The following is a 24,390-nucleotide window of genomic DNA, read 5'->3' on the forward strand; positions in this document are numbered from 1 at the left end:
GTTACTTTCCTCAGACTTGATCCTAGCGCAGTGCATTGATAAACCCCCTCTTTGGCTATGAGTGTCATCCAGTCGATTCATGTCTGCCTCAGACTGCAGGACAAAGTGCAGAAGAAGACATAAGTCTTGCATATTTGCAGGGAGATTAATTCAGCTCAGCGCCAGCCACAGAAATGAATCAATAGATATGCAGAGAACAGTTTGGAGCTGCTTCATTAATCACAGTGCAGGCAACTCTATCCTCCACAACACTGACACCTGCTCTGGTCTCATCAGCAAAACCAAATACTGTCTACAGTGTCATTAACTTCTTTTAATCTAATGAGGCTCTTCAAGAATCTCCTTTGAACAATATGTGGTGAAGGGAGGATCCACTACTTTAATCATTAAGACTCTATTAAATGCCTTCAGCACCCGTACTGTTGTGAACTCTCTCGGGATGTTTTAACAAAAATAAGACACAGCATGCAGTGACAGGATTGGCATTTGTGAGATCAACTTGTAGTTAATAGTTTGACATGCAGGGGTCGAACAAAAGTCACGCCAGGGTGAAAAATGACTCCAAACAAAGTTTCAACATTGTAAACTCACAGGATTTTCTCACATTTGTCTGGCTCAGATTCATAATATTTATTCAGCATACTGTATCAACACAAAATGAATCTTTTCCCCCAGTTTATGTCCTTTTTAGTGACTGTCCTACCAAAATTGTGAAGTTTAAGTAGCTTAACATTCCCTTGATATTGAAGTGTTTGGATATTCTAATCTTGTCAGAGTATGTCAGGATCTGGTAACATGAATGAACAGATTATAGATTGTCTTTTCTTTTCTATGTCAATCCAAACAGGTTATGTTCTTCATTACACTACAAGTCTGTACCATACTCTGTCCCAACTTTGTCCCAACTTTGAAGTTAGTGACAAGTGTTAATGTGTGAAAGTGCGTGGTTCTGCACTGTCAGATGCTTTACTTGTACTGACGCAGATCCGGCTACACGACCTCAAGGAAACTGGCTCACCTCCTGAGCGGAGTCTAATGCCACTCAGATCTCCGAGTGGCATCAGTGATCTGCCACTTTCCATTGCTGAATTGTGTGCTGATCGGTGTTTGAGAATGTTGAAGGCCTGTCTCTTCAGTTCCTAAGCTTGGGTTTCTGACTCAGGGTCCCCTGTGACTGGTTTCTGGTGCGTGATTCATTAGAGTTCCTAGGATGTTTTTTTCTTTCACATGAAAGGTGTGTTTTGGTTCAGCATGACAGCTGCATTGTTGGAAATGGTTATGTATTGATCATTTAGCAGTGAAATACATCTGAACGTATGTGTTTAGGATGAAGACATTTTAATCTTATTAATTTCTCAACTTTGAAATGGAAACTATGCTATGTTTTACGTCATTGCTGCCAGAAATGTTCTGCCCCTAAAATCTCTAAATGCTTCACTGCGGGTGCATTAGTCTGCCTGCTGCTGGTAATCCACAGAGCTGCGTGTCTTCTGAGGTGAGGCTTTTGTGAGAGGCTGGCCTCCCTCAGAAAACAAACCCGCAGGTTGTTTGTGTAAGCTGTGTAAGATGACCTAGTACTAAATTTTAAAGTTAAGTGACCACTACCAGCCGTGTGAATAAACTCATGTAAATAAGCTCATGTAATAAGCTCACGGGGTTGGAACATAGTACCTGAAATAGTTTTTTGTGCTTAAACGATGAGTGAAAAAAGGTCCCAAATGACAATTACGCTGCTTCCTGCTCTGCCTGGCTCTTCCTGTGAACCTCTTGCCATTTCAGAAAAGATCACATGAGTATTTTCAGACTGTAGAAGCATATGGCCGATAGAAAGGTTTTAAAGTGCCCCTATAGTTTATACTGCACTTTTCATTTTTCAACTAATCTTTGCAGTTTTATACTTTGAAATACCTGGTTGTTAATTTACACATGTCATTTGGCTTCCTCCATAAATATTGTGACTAAGAGGGGCTAAAGACATTTAATCCTTATTACTTAAAAAAGGCCATGAATGCTCTTTGCTGAATATCACAGCTGTTTAGCAAGCATGCGATTATCTGTTAATCTAATCTCAAAAATAATAGGCCATGTTTGTTTTTTTTAACAATGATAATAACATTTTTTTGAATATTATGTTCATTGTATTAACTTCCAATTCTTCCAATAAAAGTTACTCAACATGGTCTTGTAATTAACATTATCCCCCCAAATTAGGTTCAGGAGTAAGTATGTGTCCAGAGCTGAAAATTCTGACAGTTTGCTAACAACCAACTCATGTAAATATATGGGATGAAAAATAAGGCTCAATATACAGTACATGGGGTGTGCATGAATTGGCACAGGAACTGGGATGAGTAAGAATTTGTATGAGGATCCGGGATCTAAAGGGTTCTTATGATGTTCAAGGTAGTTTTTATTCCAGTTATTAAGGTAGTGCCATTATACCAGCACAGTAGATGGAAATTAAATGGAATACACAAAAAGAAGTTACTGACTTCCTTGTCACAGAACGCGAACAGATAAAATATCAAAATTAATGTTTTTTGCCATTTCGTATTTTTGACTTCTGCACAAAACGAGTGCGTTTTAACACAACAACAACATGTTCTTTTCCAAAGTCCTCTTCAGATCTGACTATGGCCTGCTAATGCTAACATGGTTCATGATAGTAATCTTATTACTTCACTTGAATCATTTCATCAAAAATGATTGTGTGTACTAAAAGTCTGACAGTAGGTTTGGGATTATTCACTACCTGTGGATTTTAGATTACTGCAGTTTAACTTTCAGAAATGCACTCCGTGCTACAGCAGTTAATCCCATCTAAAGATAATCCCCCATAATTGTGGTTGTGTGTGTCAAACTGGCTGATAACAAAATAAAAATCTCTCTCAATAAGGAAAGAACAGAAATATTTCAGATTGGGATTGCTGTGTTTTGCTTACTTAAAAAGTACGAGATAAACCACTTTTATGCAAGTGTGAGCTTCAGATTATTGGACCTACTTACACTTTCCTATAGCTGCTCATGTCAGTAAGCCAAGTTGAGGTTGAGGAATGAGGTTAGCCACCTTCATGTTAGCTCAGGGATTTAATGAGGGAAGAAGAACATTTTTCCCAGTGGTCTATTATCTGCTAAATTTAACAAAGATAAAATCAAGCAGAAAATTGAATCATTTTCTGGTCTCCTTTCCGCTGCTGTTATAATGAAAGCATGTTTAAATGGCATTGCTTAGTTTCTTTTTTATGCTCATCATCTAGAGATGACAAATGGTAAACAGAATTATGTCCTTCTCATATAATACTGTTGCCAGGTGTGAGAAAATCCAGCTCTGATTGTTAATTGACTCAGCGCAGATCTAGTGCTGTTAGCCTGACTGAGATGAAGGAAAGCGTTCATCTGTTCAACTGAGCATGTGGCAGGAGTGACTCATTTGTGTGGAAAGCCTTCACGCCACCTTGGGCTCACATACAGTTTGTGGAGGGTATGCAACACGTGCAGTTCTGCAGAAGCTTTACCACAGATGTTCTTTCCAATTATCCCCAAACATATGGAACCAAGTGGATCTTTTATTGCTGAGCAATTTGTGCTTCTAAGTATAGACATTGTTAATTACATTAAGCACATTTTAGCAACATATTTTTAACTGTAAATACTGTACTTACTACAACAGACAATGAATGAGGAGCTATTGGATGTTTTGAGGGCAGAAAGAGGTCACAGAAGCAATTACAGCATCCCAAGGTTACCATAGAAACCATGTGTCCTGTCATCCATGGAGCCTAGTGGGACGGGAACAGTGTCACATAAAGTTATTGTGAAATAAAGATTCAAAAGGGGACATTTTTGGCTCAGAGTGACAGCACTGAAATGTTTCTGTTAATGCTTTAACATCATGTCACGTTCAAAGGTTTCATGGCCTTGGTTTCTGTATTTGAAATGATGCTCAGGATTAATAGTTGCTCTGCACATTAACTAATTAAAGTTGATGATAATTATAAAGGGGATTAAGCCGAGGTAGGAAAGGGACAAGATAAGGATGAACCAGTGGTAATAAACAGGATCTACAGGCTGAGCAGGTCTGGGAAACAGCATCTAACTGGCCAGCAGTGCTTATGGTAAGGGCAAATGATTGCCTCAGGTTTGAACAGAATGCAGATTAGTGATTGACAGTCTCTTAATGCCGGACAAGGCTGTAGTCTCTGTAGAGTGAATTCAACCGGAAGACTCCAAAGCAGCAGACCACCATCTCCTCTGCAAAACGTGCAGAGAATAGTTTAAAGGATTACCAGCTTCTTGCTCTCCTCCAGTCCTGCAGCTGTTTCACACGCAAGTTACAGGCAGGGCCACACTTCAGCTTGCATCAGTGATCTACCTTAGCAGTTCACTGGATGTCTATGAGAAAAACATATCAGTGTTGGAAGCACAAGGGTAATACTTAACTGATCCAATATATTGTTAGATTGGGAAAGACAAAAGCATTTTTTATGAAGTATGATCTAAAGTGTTCATGAGCTTATACAGTATTTTCTACTATAAGATAGCATCTGTTTTTAATGTGGTGCCATGTAAGGGCCCGAAGATCACAAGCGTTCAGTATTTGATTTTCTGCCTGATCCCTTGCGCACAGAGATTTCTCTGAAATCTTTAAATCATATTATGGCGCCTAGATGATGAAATTTCCAAATCCTTTGCAATTTCATTCTACAACAAGAATTATTTATTCATTTACACAGTTTCCTTAAAAATTTTTTTCTCAAAGAGTCAGACTTTGATGCTGAAAGCTTGCTCAAGCTTTTGGTATCCCTAACCCTACTTTATTAAAATATGTTTCTGGCATCTAATTCAATAGCAGCACATATTTTGTCTATTTTAAAAACTGGCTATAACATTAAAAGGATCATTTTTATTGGGCTGGAATAAAACCCTTTGAGCTTGGGTCATGACAGTGATGATATATGGCAGAGAAAGGAAGGATAATACATTCTTAGGAAACTATTCAACAGAAAGAACTTTCAAGAATTTAGAAATACAACATATTAAGCCTTGAAGACGTAAATGCCACAGCCACTGAAATGTTGGTAATGTGCCTTTATGTGCATTTGGAGTAATATTTTAGTACTCACTGTGTGAAAAAGATGACACAAGTGTTAAATGTGAGTGGGCCTTCTGTTTCAAAGATGTGAGAAAGAAGAAAGAAGAAAGACATTGTTAAGATGACTGCTAAATATAGCAATGCTCCTTCACTGGTCCCTGAAGCCAATTTTACACAGTCTGGAGCAGTGAACATCACGGCTGCGCCTGCCTCCTTTTCATCAGGGAGACATCATTTACATAATGAGACGCTGCCACGGCAACAAAGCCCCAATAAGCATGGAAGTCGTCAGTCATGGGTGGAGGATATCGAGGTGGCTTGCTTACATGCACTGAACGCAGCGCTGCAAATGTGCATGCTGTGACCCAGACAAAGAAAAATGCATGCTGATACACAGCTCATTATAAAATGAAAAGGGAAAGGCAACAGTAAATTAGTGCCCCCTATTGTTTTTTTTAAAATAAATTTGTAATTTGAATAACATTTTATTAGTGCTTCTAACAATTCAAAAGTATATGTAAGGTTTAGCTCCCGAGCTCTTCATAGATTATGTTGCCCAGGATTATATAGTGAAAACCAGTTAAAACTAGCACAACACTGACCAACCAGAGTGGTAGAATGCCCTCTCCGCATGAAATCATCATCACGCTAATAGCCCGATAAAATCATATAACATAAGAAGGAAAACTTTACAGTTTAATGGGCAACTTTTACTCTTAATTGTGAATCACATTTTTTCCAGTACTTACCAGAAAAAAAAGCCACAGCCAGAACATCTTCTGATAAACTGCCCTGAAGTTAGTCTGGCATTGACAGACAAATGCAAAATAGTTTTCATCTTCTCAGTTCAGTTGAAATCTTCTTCAGGGTTTATTAAAGGCATAGGCCGCATGTCCCTGGGATGTTACTGGACAGCTCAGCTACTAATCAGAGAAAGAAACAAAACAAAACAGAGATGATGTGAAATAGCACTGATCAACAGAGGAATGTCAGAGATGCTAGTCATCATATCAACCCTTATAATTGTTGTGATTGACCTTCAGCACAGAAAAGGGTGGATGGAGGTTTGAAAGCAAGGGGAACGAGATCCATTCTGTAAGAGTAACACGAAGTCTCACTGGAAACACGAGGGCCAGTCTTAACACAGTCTTTTCCAGGCATTCCTGACACAAACCATAGCACTTTAAGTACTACCCTACCAGAAACTTTTGTACAAGCTGCGTTAGGATTGGATACTTGATAATGTGGAAACGGTTAAAACTGCTTGAAAGCAAACACCGTGGTGCTACAGTTTCCCCACCGTTAACCTCATAGTCAATGGACATTTAGCCAGGCGGCAGTGTGATTCAGTTTCCTGCCTTAAAACTTTTTTCTTTGTTTTGCCAGATGTCATTAGAGATTCTCTGTACTGAATGATCACATCGTTTTCAATGTAATTAGAGGAGACAAGTCTCTGCCTACACTGCAGCACTGAGATAGAGAAAGACAAAAGAGATGGAGAGTTAAGAGAGAGAGACAGCGGGAGAGAGAGAGAGATGGCAGTCAGTGATCTAACAGTAATACATAACAGGAGAACTGGCCAGCATAAAGAAGATGAACAGTGCTGTAGGCGAGATGAAAAGGTTATGTGCAATAATGCCAAAATATTTCAGCTTTGCTTAAAGGTTACAGTGGAAAATTAGGACAAAGACAATGTTAAATTGCTTCAGTTCCTTTGGTTACTGGGGGACCTTGCGCAATATCTTATAGTAGCAATGTCACCTAAAATAAAGCTGATTCCAGTTTTATTTAATTTTATATTTCTAATCAGTAATAGATGTGTATAGTTTCAGAAGAGCCGATGAGAACACCAATGCGTCCTGCACAATGCTCTGCAGTTGTGTACCCACTCCTTTGTGTTCCTGACCTTTATGTCATGTGTTTGCTGTGCTGTGTAATCAAGTGGTCACTTGTTTCCCCTGGTCTTATAGAACAAAGACGTGACTCTCGCACCAACATTTAGAACATGTTTGACAGAGCAGGAAATAAACTGAAATCCCCAAACAGCAGAGTCAGAAATAGCTCTTGTTTTCACATGGTACAAGTGTGTGTGTGTGTGTTAATGCTTTTTATGTCTGGTCTGCCAGAGTTATCTTAGGATTTTGCAGGGCTTTCTCTGTTCGGCTATACTCTGTAAATCAGAATTGACAGCATCTGGCGTCAGTTTATGATGTAGATTTAATGTGATTTTCTTTCATGTTTGTATTGTGATAGTATTCTGTGTATTATACTATGCACATACAGATCGATATACAGCCTGTGTAGAAGACTGTTGGCTTTTCGGACACATTTGAGCAAGTAAACATTTAAAAAAAATTACCTGAAAATGTGACACAGAATCAATTAGAATTTCAATGAGAGAAAAAGCTGATGTATTTCATGGAAAAGTAAGAGTAGTCTACATCATTCTTTAGTCTATATTATTCAAATATAGAAATGTTAGTGTCACAGGATTCAGAGTAGGTGCTAATGATTAGGGAGACTTATTTAACTCCATGTCATCAGGTGTTTTTTGTGCTGTTAAAGTGTGTGATGTCATCTACCAAGACCTAAGCTGCTCCACGAGAACTTCAGGGAAAAAACTGGTTGTGGATGCTTGCGAGATTATTAGTGTTTCACACGACTGCCAACTTGTATAAATACAAGAACATACATTTTGATGAAAAAAGTCTGCCATAACTCAAAAATGTCTTCTCATCTGTAGGCAGTTGTCACAACTGATGGTGTCAAATTGGATACATCTTTAATTGTAAAGAGGTTTTACAAACAGGAAAGATTATTTACAATAAGAATGTGCTCTGGACAGATGAATCAGTGACATAGTTGCTTTGAAATGGTAGTATTTGGAGTTGCTTTGCTGACTTGGCGACTGGGGAACATTACGTGATTTAACTGTGAATTTCACATCATATCAAAAAAGTGCTTAAACTGTAAGTATACCTTTGATCCTAAGCACCACTAGCAAATCCACCCAGGGATGGCTCAAGAAGAAGAAATGAAGAGTTATGGAATGGGTAGTCAAAGATCTGAATTCTGCTGAACTGTAGGATATTTGAAAGAGAGCAGCACATGCAAGCAAAAGCTCAAACATCTTAAACTGAACTGAAAACATTTTGGAAGGAAGAGTAGCAAACCCTTTCAAAAGGACCATTTCCTGGTGGATGAGGCTGAACTGGCTTCAAAAGCTGAGGATGTGCTTACTTTTTCTGAAGAGGAATTTTACATCTATTGATACTTTTGCTAAATAAATCTTTGCTTTGTTCACTATATGTGCATTTTAAAAGAAAACATTATCTTCCATCTATGTGTTACACAAAATTAGCTGATAAATAAGGTATAAAATTGGAGACTTTCACAGGTTCCAATTTTACAGATTTCTTTATACGTTGAAATCTAGATTTGGACAAAATAAAAAATTGGAAGAAATCCCCTTGAACTCTAATACTAATAATGATTAAAATGATCAATACTCAAATATCAGCTCTAGTGCTAGCATCGCTAAAAAAAAAAGAAGACAAAAATGAATTCAGAGAGTTGGCATCTTACGAAAAAGTGAATTATGGTTTATTAGATAAATTGCATCAATATGATTGTATTTGGTCTCCCTTTACAAGCTGGCTTTCTGTAACTTGATGGACAGAGGAGTAATGAGAGAGTGGTGGTGTGGGGATTGGTGTGCGAAGAAAGAATAGGATAATCTCCCTTTGTTTTTTTATTTTTTTTAAATTATTTATTTATGTATTTATTTTTTCAGTTCTGTTATTGAAGTTTAAAATGAAATAAAAATTGCTGATGATAAAAAAAATGCATTCAGAGGACATGAAAACATTCACATACTCTCTCACGGTTACTTTATTAGGCACAACTGTTCAACCATTTGTTAACACAAATATCTAATCTGCAAATCGCATGGCAGTAACTCTGAGCTTTTCTGGTAAAGACAACCTGCTGGAAAAAAAAAGCATCAACATGGGGAATAAAGGTGATTTAAGTGACTTTAAATGACTTAATGGGCGTGGTTGTTGGTGCCAGATGGGCTACTCTGAGAATTTCAGAAACTGTTCATCTACTGGGAATTTTCCACACGAACATTTCTAAGGATTACAGAAGATGGTGCAAAAAAGACAAAAATATCCAGTGACGGAAGTTCTCTAGGCAAAAATGGCTTGTTGATGACAGAGGAGAATGAACAGACTGCTTTAAGACTGTAGGAAGTCAACAGCAACTCAAATAACCATCTGTTACAACCAAGGTGTGCAGAAGAGCATCCCTTTTCGTGCACCATATTGAATCTGAAGTAGTTCTGCCTTGTATCAGTGGGTTATGCTCACGGCGATGATAAAATGGTTTGGAGAATATTTTCTTGGTACACTTTGGATTCCTTATTACCAGTTTGAGCACTGTTTAAATTTGACAGCCTACCTGAGTATTGTTGCTGACCATGTCCGTCCCTTTATGACCACAGTGTAACAATTTCATGACATTAAAATCAGTGTACTCCAATGGCTCCCCACAGTTACAAAATCTCAATCCAGTGGTACACCTCTGGGATGTCATGGAATGGGAGATTTGCATCATGAGTGCAAATGTGCAAATTTAGAGCAAATGTGTCATGTTTTCATGTCAATATGGACAAAAATTTCTGAGGAATGTTTCCATCAGCACCTATGGATGAATCTGTGGATGAATCTATGCCATGAAAAATTAAGTCAGCGCTGAAAGCAAAATTGGTAAAACTTTTGAGGTCCACCGTGGATGGAAATATTGAGAAACAAGAACATTTGTAGATTCACACATGATCCTAGTTCCACAGGATTACATCATGCTACCAGTAAAAACAAACAAATCACTTAAAAAAAGTGATTTATACATTTCATTCTGTCTTTTGGTATCAAGTGCTGAGATGAGCCTTGTGAACGATATAAATAAATCTGATTGTCTCCCATGCTTCTGATTTGATGCATTGTGTATGTTGGTGTGTCTGTTCAGAGACTGTACTTGAACCCTGTGGGCTTATTTGGTAGGAGGAACAGAATGTGTTGTTAACACTGTGTGGAGGCAGTCCTCACACTTTCGCTAAAATCATCACACCCATTAAAAAAAGCACTTGCATGGCTTCTCAGCTGTGAGACACTAGAAAACCAAAAAATAATATAAAAGTAATATTTTTGTCTGTCAGGTCACTAAAAATGATTGCCATTATTATTGTTTCTTGCTTTTTTTAATCTTAAAAACAAAACAAAACAAAAACACAACTGTTGGCAGTTATTGTTGAATGAAATATAAGGACTTTCTGTTAATGAACATGTATGTTTTTGTTACAGATGTACAGGGCTGTAATGCATTGACAAAGCAAATGTTTAATTATAGTAGCAACTGTAAAAATGGTTTTCAGCTGAATCCATTAACTCTTTTGTTCATTCATGGGTCTTACATTATGATTTCGTTCCCTCACAAATTGTGAAATGTTCAGGCATGATGCACACAACATGCTCTACAAATCCACAGTTTCTCTCTGATGAATATGTTATGTAATTTTACATAGTATAGACGTGTATAGGTTGTGCTTGTGTGAGTGGGTGGGTTGATTCTCAACAATTTATGCTTCAAAGCTCAGAGGCACAGATGGCTGCTCAGTTTTGTTGTTGAGTTGCTCTACCGGTTTCTTGTCTTTGGCTCTGGGTTGCCATCCTGTCTTGGCCTTGGCAAAACAATAGTACCCACCTACTCATACAATCCACATTTACACACGTGCATGCACGCACACACATACACACACACAAACACAAGCACATACTTGGAAGTATCTGGTCTTTACCCTGCAGGCTAATCAAGCTGCCTACTCTGTAATAACCACCAACCCTGCTGCATCAAGTGACCTGACCCCAGCATGCTAATCGCTGTGACAGGTAACTTAGCTCAGCAGTTTTTTCATTAAATTTAATAGAACCATGTTGTTTTGCAGAGTTGTGTATACTGTACCCAAAATACACAGTAAGAGAAACTTAGCTTAAAAATCTCTATGACACAACTTACCTTCATAATCCAATGCAACTTTATCTCCTGAAATTATATGATTTTTTTCCACATATTTATTTGCTTATAAACTGTAATGTTTATAAAGACTTTTGAACCTTTATAATCTTTCTCTTGCCACTGAACTGCAATGTTGGAAGGGAGTCCCAGTCCCTTATTGAGTAATTAGCCATTACCTTAATAATAAAGCACAAATTACCCACAGATTGGTAGCACAAATTGAATAAAGGAAGCGGTGCAAATTTGCCCTGCCTAAACCTGGCCCTAGCGATCCACAGTTTATACCGAAGAGAGAGTTGAATGATGAAAAAAGTGGAATTTATCGTTGTGCAGTTGATGACTGCTGCTCCGGCACTTCTCATCCTGCTCTGAATAAGACTAAAAACCCTAGTGGGATGCGTATATATTTGCATGTGTGAGCAGCTGTGTAGCAGTGCAGAAGTGTTTTATTTAATCATCTCTCTATTTGCTCTTCTTTGTAGCACATTTTTAGACAGATAAAAAGCTGAGTGTGTACTGAAGGCAAAGCAAAATTCTTTCAATACACCTTACAGATGGAATGTGAACACACACAGAAATACACACACATGCTTATACTACACTGTAGCATGACGTGCAACATGAGACATGGTAGTATTATGCAGCGTAAACACAGTGCAGTGGATTAATTATCACATGGCTGGGGTACCTCTATTAAAATCCAATAGGCTGCTATTGTATTTAGCTTGCTGATAATGCTAATGCAATATGAAATGTTCTCCCAATGTAGAGTATGTTTTCTCATTTTCATGCTTCATACAATCTATGTATAGATTCAGTCTGTTCTGAAGTCCTTTTTTTTTCCTGCATTTCAGTTGTTCATTATTTATTAACTCCAATTTCAACATGATCAGCTCAGTTTCTGTCGTGCTGGCAGAGCAGGGCAGATACACGAGCACACGAGCGTAATACAGTGCAAAAAATGACGTAGACGACTACGTTGTAGACTTTACCGGGATGAAATTGAGGACCACAATTCTAACTTTAGTCTTGCACACTGAAGAATGTGGCACACCCAAAATGCATGGCCACTTTTGTGTTAATCATTTAATTTAATTTATTTAATTTGTTTATCAGTTATTTTCTGTGGCTATTAATATCCAAAATGACTTTGACAACATGACCAACCTAACCAGTGCATTATTTTGTCACATAAACTGTATAGAAGGTACAAAGAAATGGAGCAACACCCCAGGTGGAACTATTATTCCAAGACAGGTGCAACCCGGTTGCTTTAGGGGGATGGACTTCCGCCCACGAGTCAGATGCAAGCTGAGAGGCAAACCGAGTGCACTGTCTTCATTGCTCCTGAACTTTACCTGTGTTTGCAGGGATTTCTTACGGGCCCCAGGAATGGTGCCACAATAACAAAGAAGAAATCCCTGCAAACACAGGTAAAGTTCAGGAGCAATGAAGACAGTGCACTCGGTTTGCCTCTCAGCTTGCATCTCTTATTCAAGTTTCAACAAACATGAACAGCATTGACAATATCCACGTGTGCATGACTTTTTCAGTCCCAGTGTCCATATCTGTCCATTTCCCCAAAGTCACAAGTAGAAAAATAAATGAATTCACACTCTACACGTTCCACTATTTTACATGTACTTCATGCGATCGCTCAGTCTAAGCAAAACAAAAGTACACACCTGCTCTTACTTAAGCAGTTGGAAGCCACTGTAATCTACAATGAATTTACAGCAATATACGACTGTACAGATTCTGAATACTGAAATTGAGCAGAATTAGACACATTTACAGCACACTGAGGATGAAATTCACTTTTGCATAACATGGACAACTTCTTTCTACTTCACATGTCATTAACACTCACATATTAAACAACTATATACTTTTCAAACCTCAATGACACTTAACAATAAAACATCTTTGTATCATAAGCTTTATATAAAATAGTAAAGTGTGCGGGAGTACCAACCTTCATAATGAAAAGAAAATAAATCGATATGAATGACCTTCCTACAAGACAATGCTCTGGGCGCTAACGACCCACAATACAAAACATTACCGCGCCGTTTCTGCTAGCGGCCTGCGCAGCCTGACGCCGCTGTCTCACACTGATGCGAGTCGACCGCGCGGCAGTGCCCATAAGTGTTACAGGTACTGTTCTACTTCTTCACAAGTTAACATGGAGATAAAACATTGTTATGTACAAACAGTGGTAGTATTTCTTTACCAGGTACCAACCTGCAAACACAGGTAAAGTTCAGGAGCAATGAAGACAGTGCACTCGGTTTGCCTCTCAGCTTGCATCTGACTCGTGGGCGGAAGTCCATCCCCCTAAAGCAACCGGGTTGCACCTGTCTTGGAATAATAGTTCCACCTGGGGTGTTGCTCCATTTCTTTGTACCTTCTATACAGTTTATGTGACAAAATAATGCACTGGTTAGGTTGGTCATGTTGTCAAAGTCATTTTGGATATTAATAGCCACAGAAAATAACTGATAAACAAATTAAATAAATTAAATTAAATGATTAACACAAAAGTGGCCATGCATTTTGGGTGTGCCACACACTCCCCTACAAACCAAAAGTGGCTCCCGACACTTGCAATTAACAGTGTAAACTTCCATTAACTCTGAATCAAACTTTAACTCTTCACTCAATATACTCACAAATTACAAATACATATGGGTGTGCAATGATTTTCTACATTTTCTGAATACCCAACACTATATGTACCCAAGGTCCTATGCCCGTCTTAAACTCAGCAGCAGATCGGGTAAGTGACAGCGGAGTGTACACCAGGCATAATATGGATGGGTTGGACTGAATGCCAGTACGATTGTGGACACTGGTGCATATAGAACACTGGCTGTACACCCACAGAACTAACAGCAAGACGTGGCTGATACGTTGGCTGGCCAAGGGAAGAATAGGTCAGTATCTGGCCAGGTCTCCTCTGCCTTGTAGATCTCCTTAGTACGGGCTGAGGTTCAGGTTGAGACCCTTGAGTGTTTTCACTGGAGTCATTGGTCTGGGGCGCCAGCTGCTCTTCGCCAAACTCTGGTTCCTCCACAGGGGGCGAAATGTCATTCTCTCTCTCCTGCTCCATCTCTCCTACACTCACTCGGTCAAACTCTGATCCCATAGGAGCATCGCCACCCTGCATGTCACCAGGTGTCTCAGGACTAACCAATGACCCGCTCACTGGGACCTGATTAGGAATGTCCCGATTGGTCCTTAATGATTCTCTGGGTACCCGCAGCCAGTAACAAGGTGCCTCCTCATCCGTTTCAGATCCACTTACATCACCAGCCTCTATTTGGTCGACCGTTTCCCGTGGCTGATTTGACTTTCCTTTTGCCCTTGGCGGTCTATCAGGCATGCGATCATCTGTAATGTCTGCTGGTAGATCATTAACTTGAAGCAACAAATTTCTGTGGAGGGTGCGAGTATGGTGACCTCTGTTTTCAGGGCTGACCTTATAAACTGGGTTGTCACCAACCTGCTCTCTGACAATGTAGATAGTTTTCTCCCAATAGGGTTTCAGTTTGCATGGACCTCCCCTTTCTGCAACGTTGCGAACAAGAACCCTGTCACCTGGTTGTAGGGTTACACCCCTGTTCCGTTTGTCATAATAGTGCTTGCCTTTGGCACTCGAATGTTGGCTGTTCGTGCTGGCTATCTTGTACGCTTCGATCATTTTCTCTTTCCATCGTTTTGCATATCCACTTGGAGTGTCGGCCTCGTCCTCAGCTACCAACCCAAAGAGGAGATCGACGGGGAGACGTGGATGGCGACCATAAAGGAGGTAATATGGAGAAAACCCAGTGGACTCATGTTTGGTGCAGTTGTATGCGTGCACAACGTGAGACAGGTGATCTTTCCAGTTCTCTCTCTCTTTCTCGCCCAACGTCCTGAGCATTTGTAGCAGAGTCCGATTGAACCTCTCTGCAGGGTTGCCCTGTGGATGGTATGGGGAAGTCCTAGAATGGTTTACACCGGCCAGTTGTCTGAGAGCCCTAAACAACTCATTCTCAAACTCCCGGCCCTGATCATGGTGAAGCTTAGCTGGATAGCCAAACCGTAGGATGAAGTCACCGAAGATTCGCTCCGCAGCTGTCTTTCCAGCCTTGTTTTTAGTGGGGTATGCTTGTGCGAATCTGGTGAAGTGGTTGACTACAACCAGTATGTATTCGTACCCACCCCGGCTGGTCTCAAGGTGCAGAAAGTCAATGCATACGAGCTCTAGGGGCGAGCTCGATGTAAGGCTCCCCATAGGTGCCCTGTCAGGTAAGGCTGGCTTTTTTTGCTTAATGCAACGACATCGTCTGGTGATATATTCCTCAACCTCTCTCTTCATAAAGGGCCAATAAAAGCGATCTCTTACTAGGCTAAGGACTCTTTCCACACCAACATGTCCCATGTTGTCATGGAGGTGTGAGAGGACAGTTTGTTTGTAGATGGCAGGCAGGACTAACTGCTTTCGGCTGGGAGTCTTCCTATAGAGTAAGCCATTTTCCACCTGCAGCCTACTCCATTCTCGTGACAATTTCCTTGTGGACTTGTCCAATGTTCTACGAACCTCATCAGTTAGATCTCTGTTATTCCACTGTTGGTCTTCCATGGTCTCTTGTGTTCTGGGGGCCTCTGGATGTCTGGAGTTTTGATCTCCTCCATACCCGCTTCACACCCTGGAGGACGGGGCTGTGGCCCCCCCACACTCCCTAGCAGATCATTACATGGAGAAACCTTTGGAATGCAAGCATGCTGATCCACACAGGTATGCACACATGGGTATTCACAGACGCGGACTAAAGCTTTCTTGGCTGCTGCCTCAAAGCACACTGTGCGCTGTCTATCTTGCGTGCTGCACAATATCGTTTATTATTTAGTAAATATTGATATCTATGACTAGCTAGTTTATTGTGATGGTGCTTTGTTTTCTCTATTATTATGTTGCTCTTTGTTGTTTGCTGTCTCCTCTGTTTGTTTTTTTTGTTTGTTTTTTTTTTTCTCCATACAGGTGACCCAGGAGTTCTTTTTTTTTCTTTTCTCTCTCTTCCCCCCCCTCTCACCGTCTCTTCTCCCCTTTGGTTTTCTTTCTTCCTCTCCCCCTCTTTCTCTCATTCATTCCCCCTGTCCTATTTATAAAAAAAAAAAAAAAAAAAAAAAAAATGACAAAGGATGAACTGAAGCTCTGCCATCACGTAATGTCGCATACTGCTGTTTCTGATGTCATTTAGAAAAAAAGAAAAAAAAAAAGAAAAAAAAAAGATCTCTGTTATTCTCCTTTAACTCTAACATTTTGCTGATAACAGGATCTTTCCGCTGCTCATCTGAGAGCTCTTTGCAGCTGATGACTGGAAATGTTCCAGTGTCTGCATGTGTCTGGTGTTGTGATGTTATGTTGAGGGCTGCCACCCATGCTACATCCCCTTTTTCTGCAGTCCTAGTTCCCTCCCAGGTGGCATACACTGCCTCTTCTGGTAGTCTTTCTGAGCACTGATCCATAAAAACACTGATATCAAGTGGACAGCGCGAAAGCGTGTCTGCATCAATGTTCTGTTTGCCTGGCCGATACCTGATTTCAAAATGGAAATCGGCAAGCTGCCCCACCCAGCGATGACCCACAGCATTGAGCTTGGCTGTGCTCATAATGTAGGTCAGGGGGTTGTTGTCCGTGAAGACCGTGAAATGGGGCGCATAGTACAGGTAGTTGACAAATTTTTCACATACTGCCCATTTCAAGGCCAGAAACTCCAGTTTCCCACTATGGAGGTGGCAATTCTGTTCTGCGGCCCCTTCCCCTTTTCTCTTACAAGGTTAGTTAGAAGTGGGCTGGGGTTTGTCTTGAGCAATTCATAAAGCGGCCTGGCTATGCGGGAGAAGTCCTGCACATAAGTCCGGTAGTAGCTCAGAAAACCCAGTAGCCGCCTGACATCACCGACTGTTTGAGGGGCTTTTTGCTTTAGCGCCTGTACTGCCTCTAGGTCCTTTGGGTCTATCCTCACTCCATCTGCCGACACCAGGCGGCCTACATACCTGACCTCTTTGCGAAGTAGCTCACATTTCTCAGGGCGGAGCTTAACTCCATGGCGTTGCAGAGCTTGAAGTACACGCCGCAAGACCTCAACATGTTCCTCAAAGGACCTGGAGAAACATAGCACATCATCCAGATAAGGGATGCAACACTCATCCCTGAGTGTGTCCAACATTTCCTCCATGCTTCTTTGGAAGGCTGCTGGTGCATTAGAAAGGCCAAACGGGATCCTGACCCACTCATATAAGCCCCATGGGGTGGTGAATGCAGTCAGGTGCCTGGACCCCTCCGCGATAAAGCCTTGGTGGTAAGCCTTGCCCTGATCTAGGATGGAAAACCACCTGTAGCCTCCGAGTGAGTCAATCAGGTCCTGTATGCGGGGGAGGGGGTGCCGATCTGGCACAGTCTTTTTGTTGAGAAGCCGGTAATCAATGCACAGGCGCAATGATCCGTCTTTCTTTCTCACACAAACAATAGGGGCAGCATATGGCGAGTGTGATTTTACAATCCACCCCTTCACAAGCAGCTCCTGTATATATTCTTTAACCTCCCTGTACAATGGCTTTGGGACTGACGCATAAGCCTTTTGGACTGGGGTGTCATCTTTGAGTCTAACTGACATTTGGAGAGAGGGTATACATCCAATGTCACTGCCGTCCCGTGCAAAAGCAGCTGATTCCTCATTCAACATTTTCTCGACTATTCTCTGCTGTTCTGAACTAAGGTGACTGAGGTCAACCGGTGGTCGCCACAGGTCAGCAGGGGGAGTGCCAGGAGAGGCCACATTAACTTCAGCCTTCAATACACAAGCTTGTGTTGGACCCCCATCTCCAACGTCCTGTTCGCCTGGCTCCAGAACTTTGGCAACATGTTGGATGGAGCCAAGTTGGGACCTCTTTGGCAGAGTGATTACTTGGTTTGTGTGGTTGGAAATTGGCACTCTAACAAATGGTTGTTTGGTGTTACTGATTTCCAACAATCCTTCCCCACACTCAGCTGCTCTAGCGTGGCGCTATCCTCTAGTGGCTCATACAGGACAACAGGGTTGGAAATGTCAAAGGTAGATGGTACTTTACATCGCACATTTACCGTTTTACCAGGTGGAACATAAACATTTTCCTTCCCTACCCTAATGGTGGTTATACTGTGGTTTGACTCTTTCTGCAGATTGATAAAGTTGACCATGGCTCTTGCCTGTTCTTCCTCCACTCCTAGGGCTTTGCGGAGAAGGCTGAGGATCATAGTGTGTGCATCTGCATCACACTTATGACTATTAATCATCCCTTGGAGGACATTGGCTCCCAGTAGTGGCTGGGGGAGGGGGAGCTGGCTGATTAGGAAGGGTACTTCCATTGTAAGGTTGGGATCGGTGTTCCCCGGGAGATGAACTGTTAGCTCCACCCACCCATCATATGGGATTGGCTGTCCATTTGCTGCACACAGGTCAAGGCTTTCCCCAGGATCAAGAAGTTCTTGTAAGGGCCTCACTGCATATTGGGGAATGAACGTCTCCTTCCAGGATCTATCAATGATGCTCACTTGTGAGCCAGTATCAAATAGTACTGTCACAGCATAGCCGTTGACAAAACAATTTAGTAGGCTCTTTTTACCAATCAATGGCACTGTTCGGGCTGTACTGTCAGTAACTGCTTGGCTTTTCAGTGGGGAGGGCTGGCTTTCTTCTTTGCAGCGTTTTTTTCCCTTTCCCTTCAGACGTCTCAGTTTGCTAGTGGGCATTACTGAGTGGGACTGGGGATTTGGGATGGTCTCTGTCTGTCCCTCAACAGAGACCGGCTCCCGTTTCCCGGCTGGTTGGTTCGTTTTAAACAGCCAATTGCCCTATGCCCGGCATCCCCACACACAAAGCAGTGATTACAGTTTTCTGAGCCTTGCTGCATACATTTGGTGCAGCTGGGTATTTTACCTCTCCTTGCAGCTGAAGGTTGACTTGGTGGAGGAGTGAGTGCCTGGTTAACAAGAGGTTGGGTGCCATGGAATTGGTCCTGGCCTGGCGTTTGGAAAGGTGCAGTCTTTGATTGGGTTGTATGAATAGCTGCCGCTTGTTGGCCCATTAAAGTCGCAACCATGTTAGTCAAAGCCTCTACTTGTGCACTAAGCTGTTGGATCGCATCATTATCCCCACTGTTTGCACTCACATCCCCTCCTTCCACCTGGGGCCTGTTCTTCGTACCTCGCTAAGTAAGTTAGCTGGATTAGATTGTTGACGATTTCGCGTGATCCTGGATCGTTCGGTTCCCCGAAGCTCATCCGGAACTTGCTGTCATAGCAACAGAGCCGTAAGCGTAAACCTGCTCGGGAGCAGGTTTACTTTATGTAAACAGGATTAGATCGCGGCCACGCAGGTATGTCCGCTTCATTTATACGAAAGCAACAGCGATATTCCACCACTGTTTCACCATAAATAAATAACATCAATGTAACTAAAGATAATGCAGCACTTGATCCTTTTATTGATGTCACACAGATACATACAGGTCATTTCCTAAAAAAGGGAAATGTACTATTAACATTCTATTACATGTATGTGATTATTACAGATGTAATTCATATTTCAGAGTAGTAATTGTAAATTACTTCGTGTAATCAAGATGAGAGACCACGGCTATAAAAGCGAAGGTGGATTTGGGAAGCCTGTCGCAGCCATGTCCTGTCCGTATACGCGACCAACCCATTGCGGAAGGTGCAAGATTGATAAGGAGAGTCCTCAGAATTCAGCGTATATTGCGGGATAGACAGGATCCTTTAGCTCAGCGCGACAGTGTGCTCATTGAGAGATATCGATATTCCCGTGAGGGTATTATTTACTTAACCAACTTGTTGACGAGGGGGTGCAGGACCACCACCTGTCTTTTTTTCCTCTGCCCTTTTCTTGGTTGCTGTTATGAACAAACTAACAGAGTATTACAGGCCAGTATTACCTTGCCAAGAGACGAAAAGCAATCTAAGAGATAAATATTACCATTCTGTAGAATACTCCTGTATTCCACTTTTACTTGTTCCCATGTTCTTGTGGGTCCTGTTGTGGCTCTAATGTGAAAGGGGATATAATATAACATATTATAATATAATATAATGCCATATGATATTGGACAATATAGTGTCATATGATAGATCTACCCTACCGCCTACTGGTGTTGGCCAGAGGGGCCGATGGCGCGATATGGCAGCCTGGCTACAACCGTAGCTGCCTCCACCAGTGTGTGAATGTGGGAGTGAATGAATAGTGGTATCGTACAGCGCTTTGGGTGCCTTGGAAAGCGCTATATAAACCCAATCCATTATTATTATTATTATTAAATTACCTACGAGTTTGATTTGTCAGCAACTTTCTGCCAGCCCCTCTCTCCTTGCTTTTGCAGCCTTTGCAGTGTTCTCTTGCGTTTTAATTAAACTCTGAAACTCCTGAAATCCCGCACTCAAGAGTTCTTGCTCTGCTGCCGGAAAATACCGTGCACGCCCCTTCGACATTTTCGCCGACCAATCAGCGGGTTGCCGATCAATGTTTCTACTATCGATGCGTAGCCCCTTTTACGACACCCTTTGATGTCACATTACTGCGTCCAGCTGTACTAATCGTCAACAGCAGGTGTGTTCGGGGAACCGGATTAGCGAGCTCACGGTTAGCGCGATGGTTTGGTCTTGGATGTGTCATTTGATCTTGGATGTAGTAAGCGACGTACGAAGAACAGGCCCCTGGACACTATGTGTATGTGTTGTTTTTTGACGGGGGGCATGACCTAACCTACGCTGGTGTTCATTTTCATCGCTAATCATCTTCATAACCTGTCTGAGAATCTCCTCATCAGTGACGTTGCTGTTTGAAAGGAGTGGCCTTAGTTGCTGTCTGATGTCAGTATGTTTTGTGCCCAGGCCTTGGTGGATACTGTGAAGAAAGACTTCCTGAATAGTTTTGGGTTCATAACGAATGTCTGTACTGACCTGTTTTGATTGGAACAGGATCTTCTGTTTGAGTCCAATCATGCGGTACAAGAACTGTTGTGGGGTTTCTTGTTCACTCTGTCTTGCACACATAAGCTCTTGGAACAATTCAGTGCTGGCCTTTTCACCCAGGTGTGATCTGAGAAAGCCCTTGAGTTCATTCACAGTGATTTCATCTTTGTTGATGAGCATATCCTTGAAGACACCTGGCTTTACAATTCTCAGTACAGCCCGGAGAACCTCAGTCTCTGTGAAACCCTCTCTAATGCCTTCATCTATCTGTTTACACATGCTGCTATAAGTTATGTCAGCATTGTGGTCCCCAATCTGGCCACCATGTACCTTAAATTCCCTCCGTTGGAGGTAAGAGAGGTCCTTTAAGGAAACCATTCTCTCAGTGGTTACATGTGATGAGGGGTGAGGTATTGCTGCATGTGTTACTGGGTCACCTATACTGTGTGCCCCACTAGGATGTGTGTTACTTGCATTTCTAAAATGCTGTGGCTCTCCACCCCGCTCATCATTTATGATTCTAGGCTGGGTTGGACTCAGATTGGTGGTGCGAGCCTGTGCACCAAAGTCAGTCTGCTGTGATGTTGTAGGCTCTCTGGGGATGGAAAGTAAGGGGGTGGTATGCTGTTGAGTGTTAGTAACTGGTGGTAACTGGCCTAAGGTAGCATGTGTCACTGTAGTGCGCTCGACTGTCTTAGCACTAACAACTGGTGACTCCAGTGGCTGCGCCACCCCATTAGCAGTGTTCAATAGGCCACGATTTTCAACCATACTGCATACAAGATCATTTAGCACCAGCAACTGACTCATTCCCTCATCCTCAGAATTTAACAAAGCATCTGACTGCATATAGTTGATAATGCAATCCACACAACCTTCTTCATCAGTGGACTCTAATTCACTACTCTGGCTGTCTGTGACCAGGTCCCTTGCGAGCTGATAGGCTTCTGCACCTGAAAGCTTATACAAGTTCTTTTTGATGCTCCAAACCAGCTCCTTGCGCGCTGCTGCCATGATGAGCTTCGACTAATGAGACACAGAGGTGCAGTTCCGTTGGTGGAGTGAAGACCCTCGTACAGATCTTGACTTCTCTTTGTGGACACCCACCAGCTGTCGTCTCGGCTACAGCGATGCCATCTCACGTTGACTTTCTGGTTCTAGTATCTCTGGACCCTCTTCCTTAGAAGACTCAACAGGAAGTGGATCCCGGACGAGCCCCCACAATTTGTTACGGGCCCCAGGAATGGTGCCACAATAACAAAGAAGAAATCCCTGCAAACACAGGAGCAATGAAGACAGTGCACTCGGTTTGCCTCTCAGCTTGCATCTCTTATTCAAGTTTCAACAAACATGAACAGCATTGACAATATCCACGTGTGCATGACTTTTTCAGTCCCAGTGTCCATATCTGTCCATTTCCCCAAAGTCACAAGTAGAAAAATAAATGAATTCACACTCTACACGTTCCACTATTTTACATGTACTTCATGCGATCGCTCAGTCTAAGCAAAACAAAAGTACACACCTGCTCTTACTTAAGCAGTTGGAAGCCACTGTAATCTACAATGAATTTACAGCAATATACGACTGTACAGATTCTGAATACTGAAATTGAGCAGAATTAGACACACATTTACAGCACACTGAGGATGAAATTCACTTTTGCATAACATGGACAACTTCTTTCTACTTCACATGTCATTAACACTCACATATTAAACAGCTATATACTTTTCAAACCTCAATGACACTTAACAATAAAACATCTTTGTATCATAAGCTTTATATAAAATAGTAAAGTGTGCGGGAGTACCAACCTTCATAATGAAAAGAAAATAAATCGATATGAATGACCTTCCTACAAGACAATGCTCTGGGCGCTAACGACCCACAATACAAAACATTACCGCGCCGTTTCTGCTAGCGGCCTGCGCAGCCTGACGCCGCTGTCTCACACTGATGCGAGTCGACCGCGCGGCAGTGCCCATAAGTGTTACAGGTACTGTTCTACTTCTTCACAAGTTAACATGGAGATAAAACATTGTTATGTACAAACAGTGGTAGTATTTCTTTACCAGGTACCAACCTGCAAACACAGGTAAAGTTCAGGAGCAATGAAGACAGTGCACTCGGTTTGCCTCTCAGCTTGCATCTGACTCGTGGGCGGAAGTCCATCCCCCTAAAGCAACCGGGTTGCACCTGTCTTGGAATAATAGTTCCACCTGGGGTGTTGCTCCATTTCTTTGTACCTTCTATACAGTTTATGTGACAAAATAATGCACTGGTTAGGTTGGTCATGTTGTCAAAGTCATTTTGGATATTAATAGCCACAGAAAATAACTGATAAACAAATTAAATAAATTAAATTAAATGATTAACACAAAAGTGGCCATGCATTTTGGGTGTGCCACAAGAAGATAAAATCCAAGTGTTCTTTGCGGAAAGGACTTTACATTTGCAGGCTTGTTCTGGCTTTTCCCAGACAGATGAGCTTCACATAACTGAAAACTTCTTAACAGTGAGTTCTTACATCACACACACTTGTTGACCACACATTCAGGAGAATACCATACACGGAAAGCTCCACAAACACAGTAATTGTGGCCTCCCCTATAAATTGGGAATCAAAGCACAGTCATAATTACAGTGCTGTTTTTTCACCAGCTTTTCCAAACTATTTTGAGCTGAACTTATTAAAGCTGTGCCGCCACTAATTAAGTTGTTTGTCTTTGCAAAGCGATCTCTGCCTGCCCACTGCTTCTTACTAATAAGTAGTTGTGTCATGGCACCCTGTCTACTGATTGAAGAGTCACGGAAAACAGAAAGGTGGAAGAAAAATGACCCGACAATGGCAGACATTCATTAAAGCAGTGTATGTTTTTATAATTTTGTTCACACTTTGAACTTTGAATTTAATACACTGAATGTTGCTTTATTTGCAGTTTTTCATAAAGGTGAAACTGCATCCTGCCAACTTACAAGTCTGCAGGGAGCTGTTAAGAACACTGATCATGGCCAGATACAATACATTTTTGTCAGCTTTTGTTATAGTTTATTGGCCTGTGTGCACACCAAGTTTATTTCCTACAGATGGGGATGGTGAAAACTGAGGTTCCAGCTTTTATTTTGAAAGCTTAGAGATTGAACCCTTACTTCAGAGTATGTAAAAGCAAACCCTTGGAGGCAGAGGTTGTGTAAGCCAGTATAG

At 41.6% G+C, this 24,390-nt stretch overlaps 2 protein-coding genes across 4 annotated transcripts in view; one reads left to right on the top strand and one right to left on the bottom strand.

The window, feature by feature from the left end:
- fgf13a (fibroblast growth factor 13a) overlaps window positions 1-24,390 on the top strand; it is a 104,127-nt gene that overhangs the window by 4,963 nt on the left and 74,774 nt on the right. The gene's annotated exons all lie outside the window — the stretch shown is intronic.
- Window positions 19,829-23,393, bottom strand: LOC146677897 (uncharacterized). The gene is made up of 2 exons (XM_085427570.1): window positions 23,269-23,393; window positions 19,829-22,454 (listed from the first exon to the last, which is right to left on the bottom strand). Exon 2 carries the CDS (start codon window positions 22,194-22,196, stop codon window positions 20,880-20,882), a length of 1,317 nt encoding a protein of 438 aa, XP_085283696.1. The 5' UTR covers window positions 22,197-22,454; window positions 23,269-23,393; the 3' UTR covers window positions 19,829-20,879.

The sequence above is a fragment of the Rhamphochromis longiceps genome, linkage group LG2 (genome assembly GCF_057381845.1).
Source record: "Rhamphochromis longiceps isolate RC_006_pf linkage group LG2, R_longiceps_female_GT1.1, whole genome shotgun sequence".
NCBI lineage: Eukaryota > Metazoa > Chordata > Actinopteri > Cichliformes > Cichlidae > Rhamphochromis > Rhamphochromis longiceps.

Bases quoted from the DNA above. Each gene is read 5' to 3' on its own strand.
- LOC146677897 (XM_085427570.1), bottom strand. From the start codon at position 22,196: ATGGCAGCAGCGCGCAAGGAGCTGGTTTGGAGCATCAAAAAGAACTTG.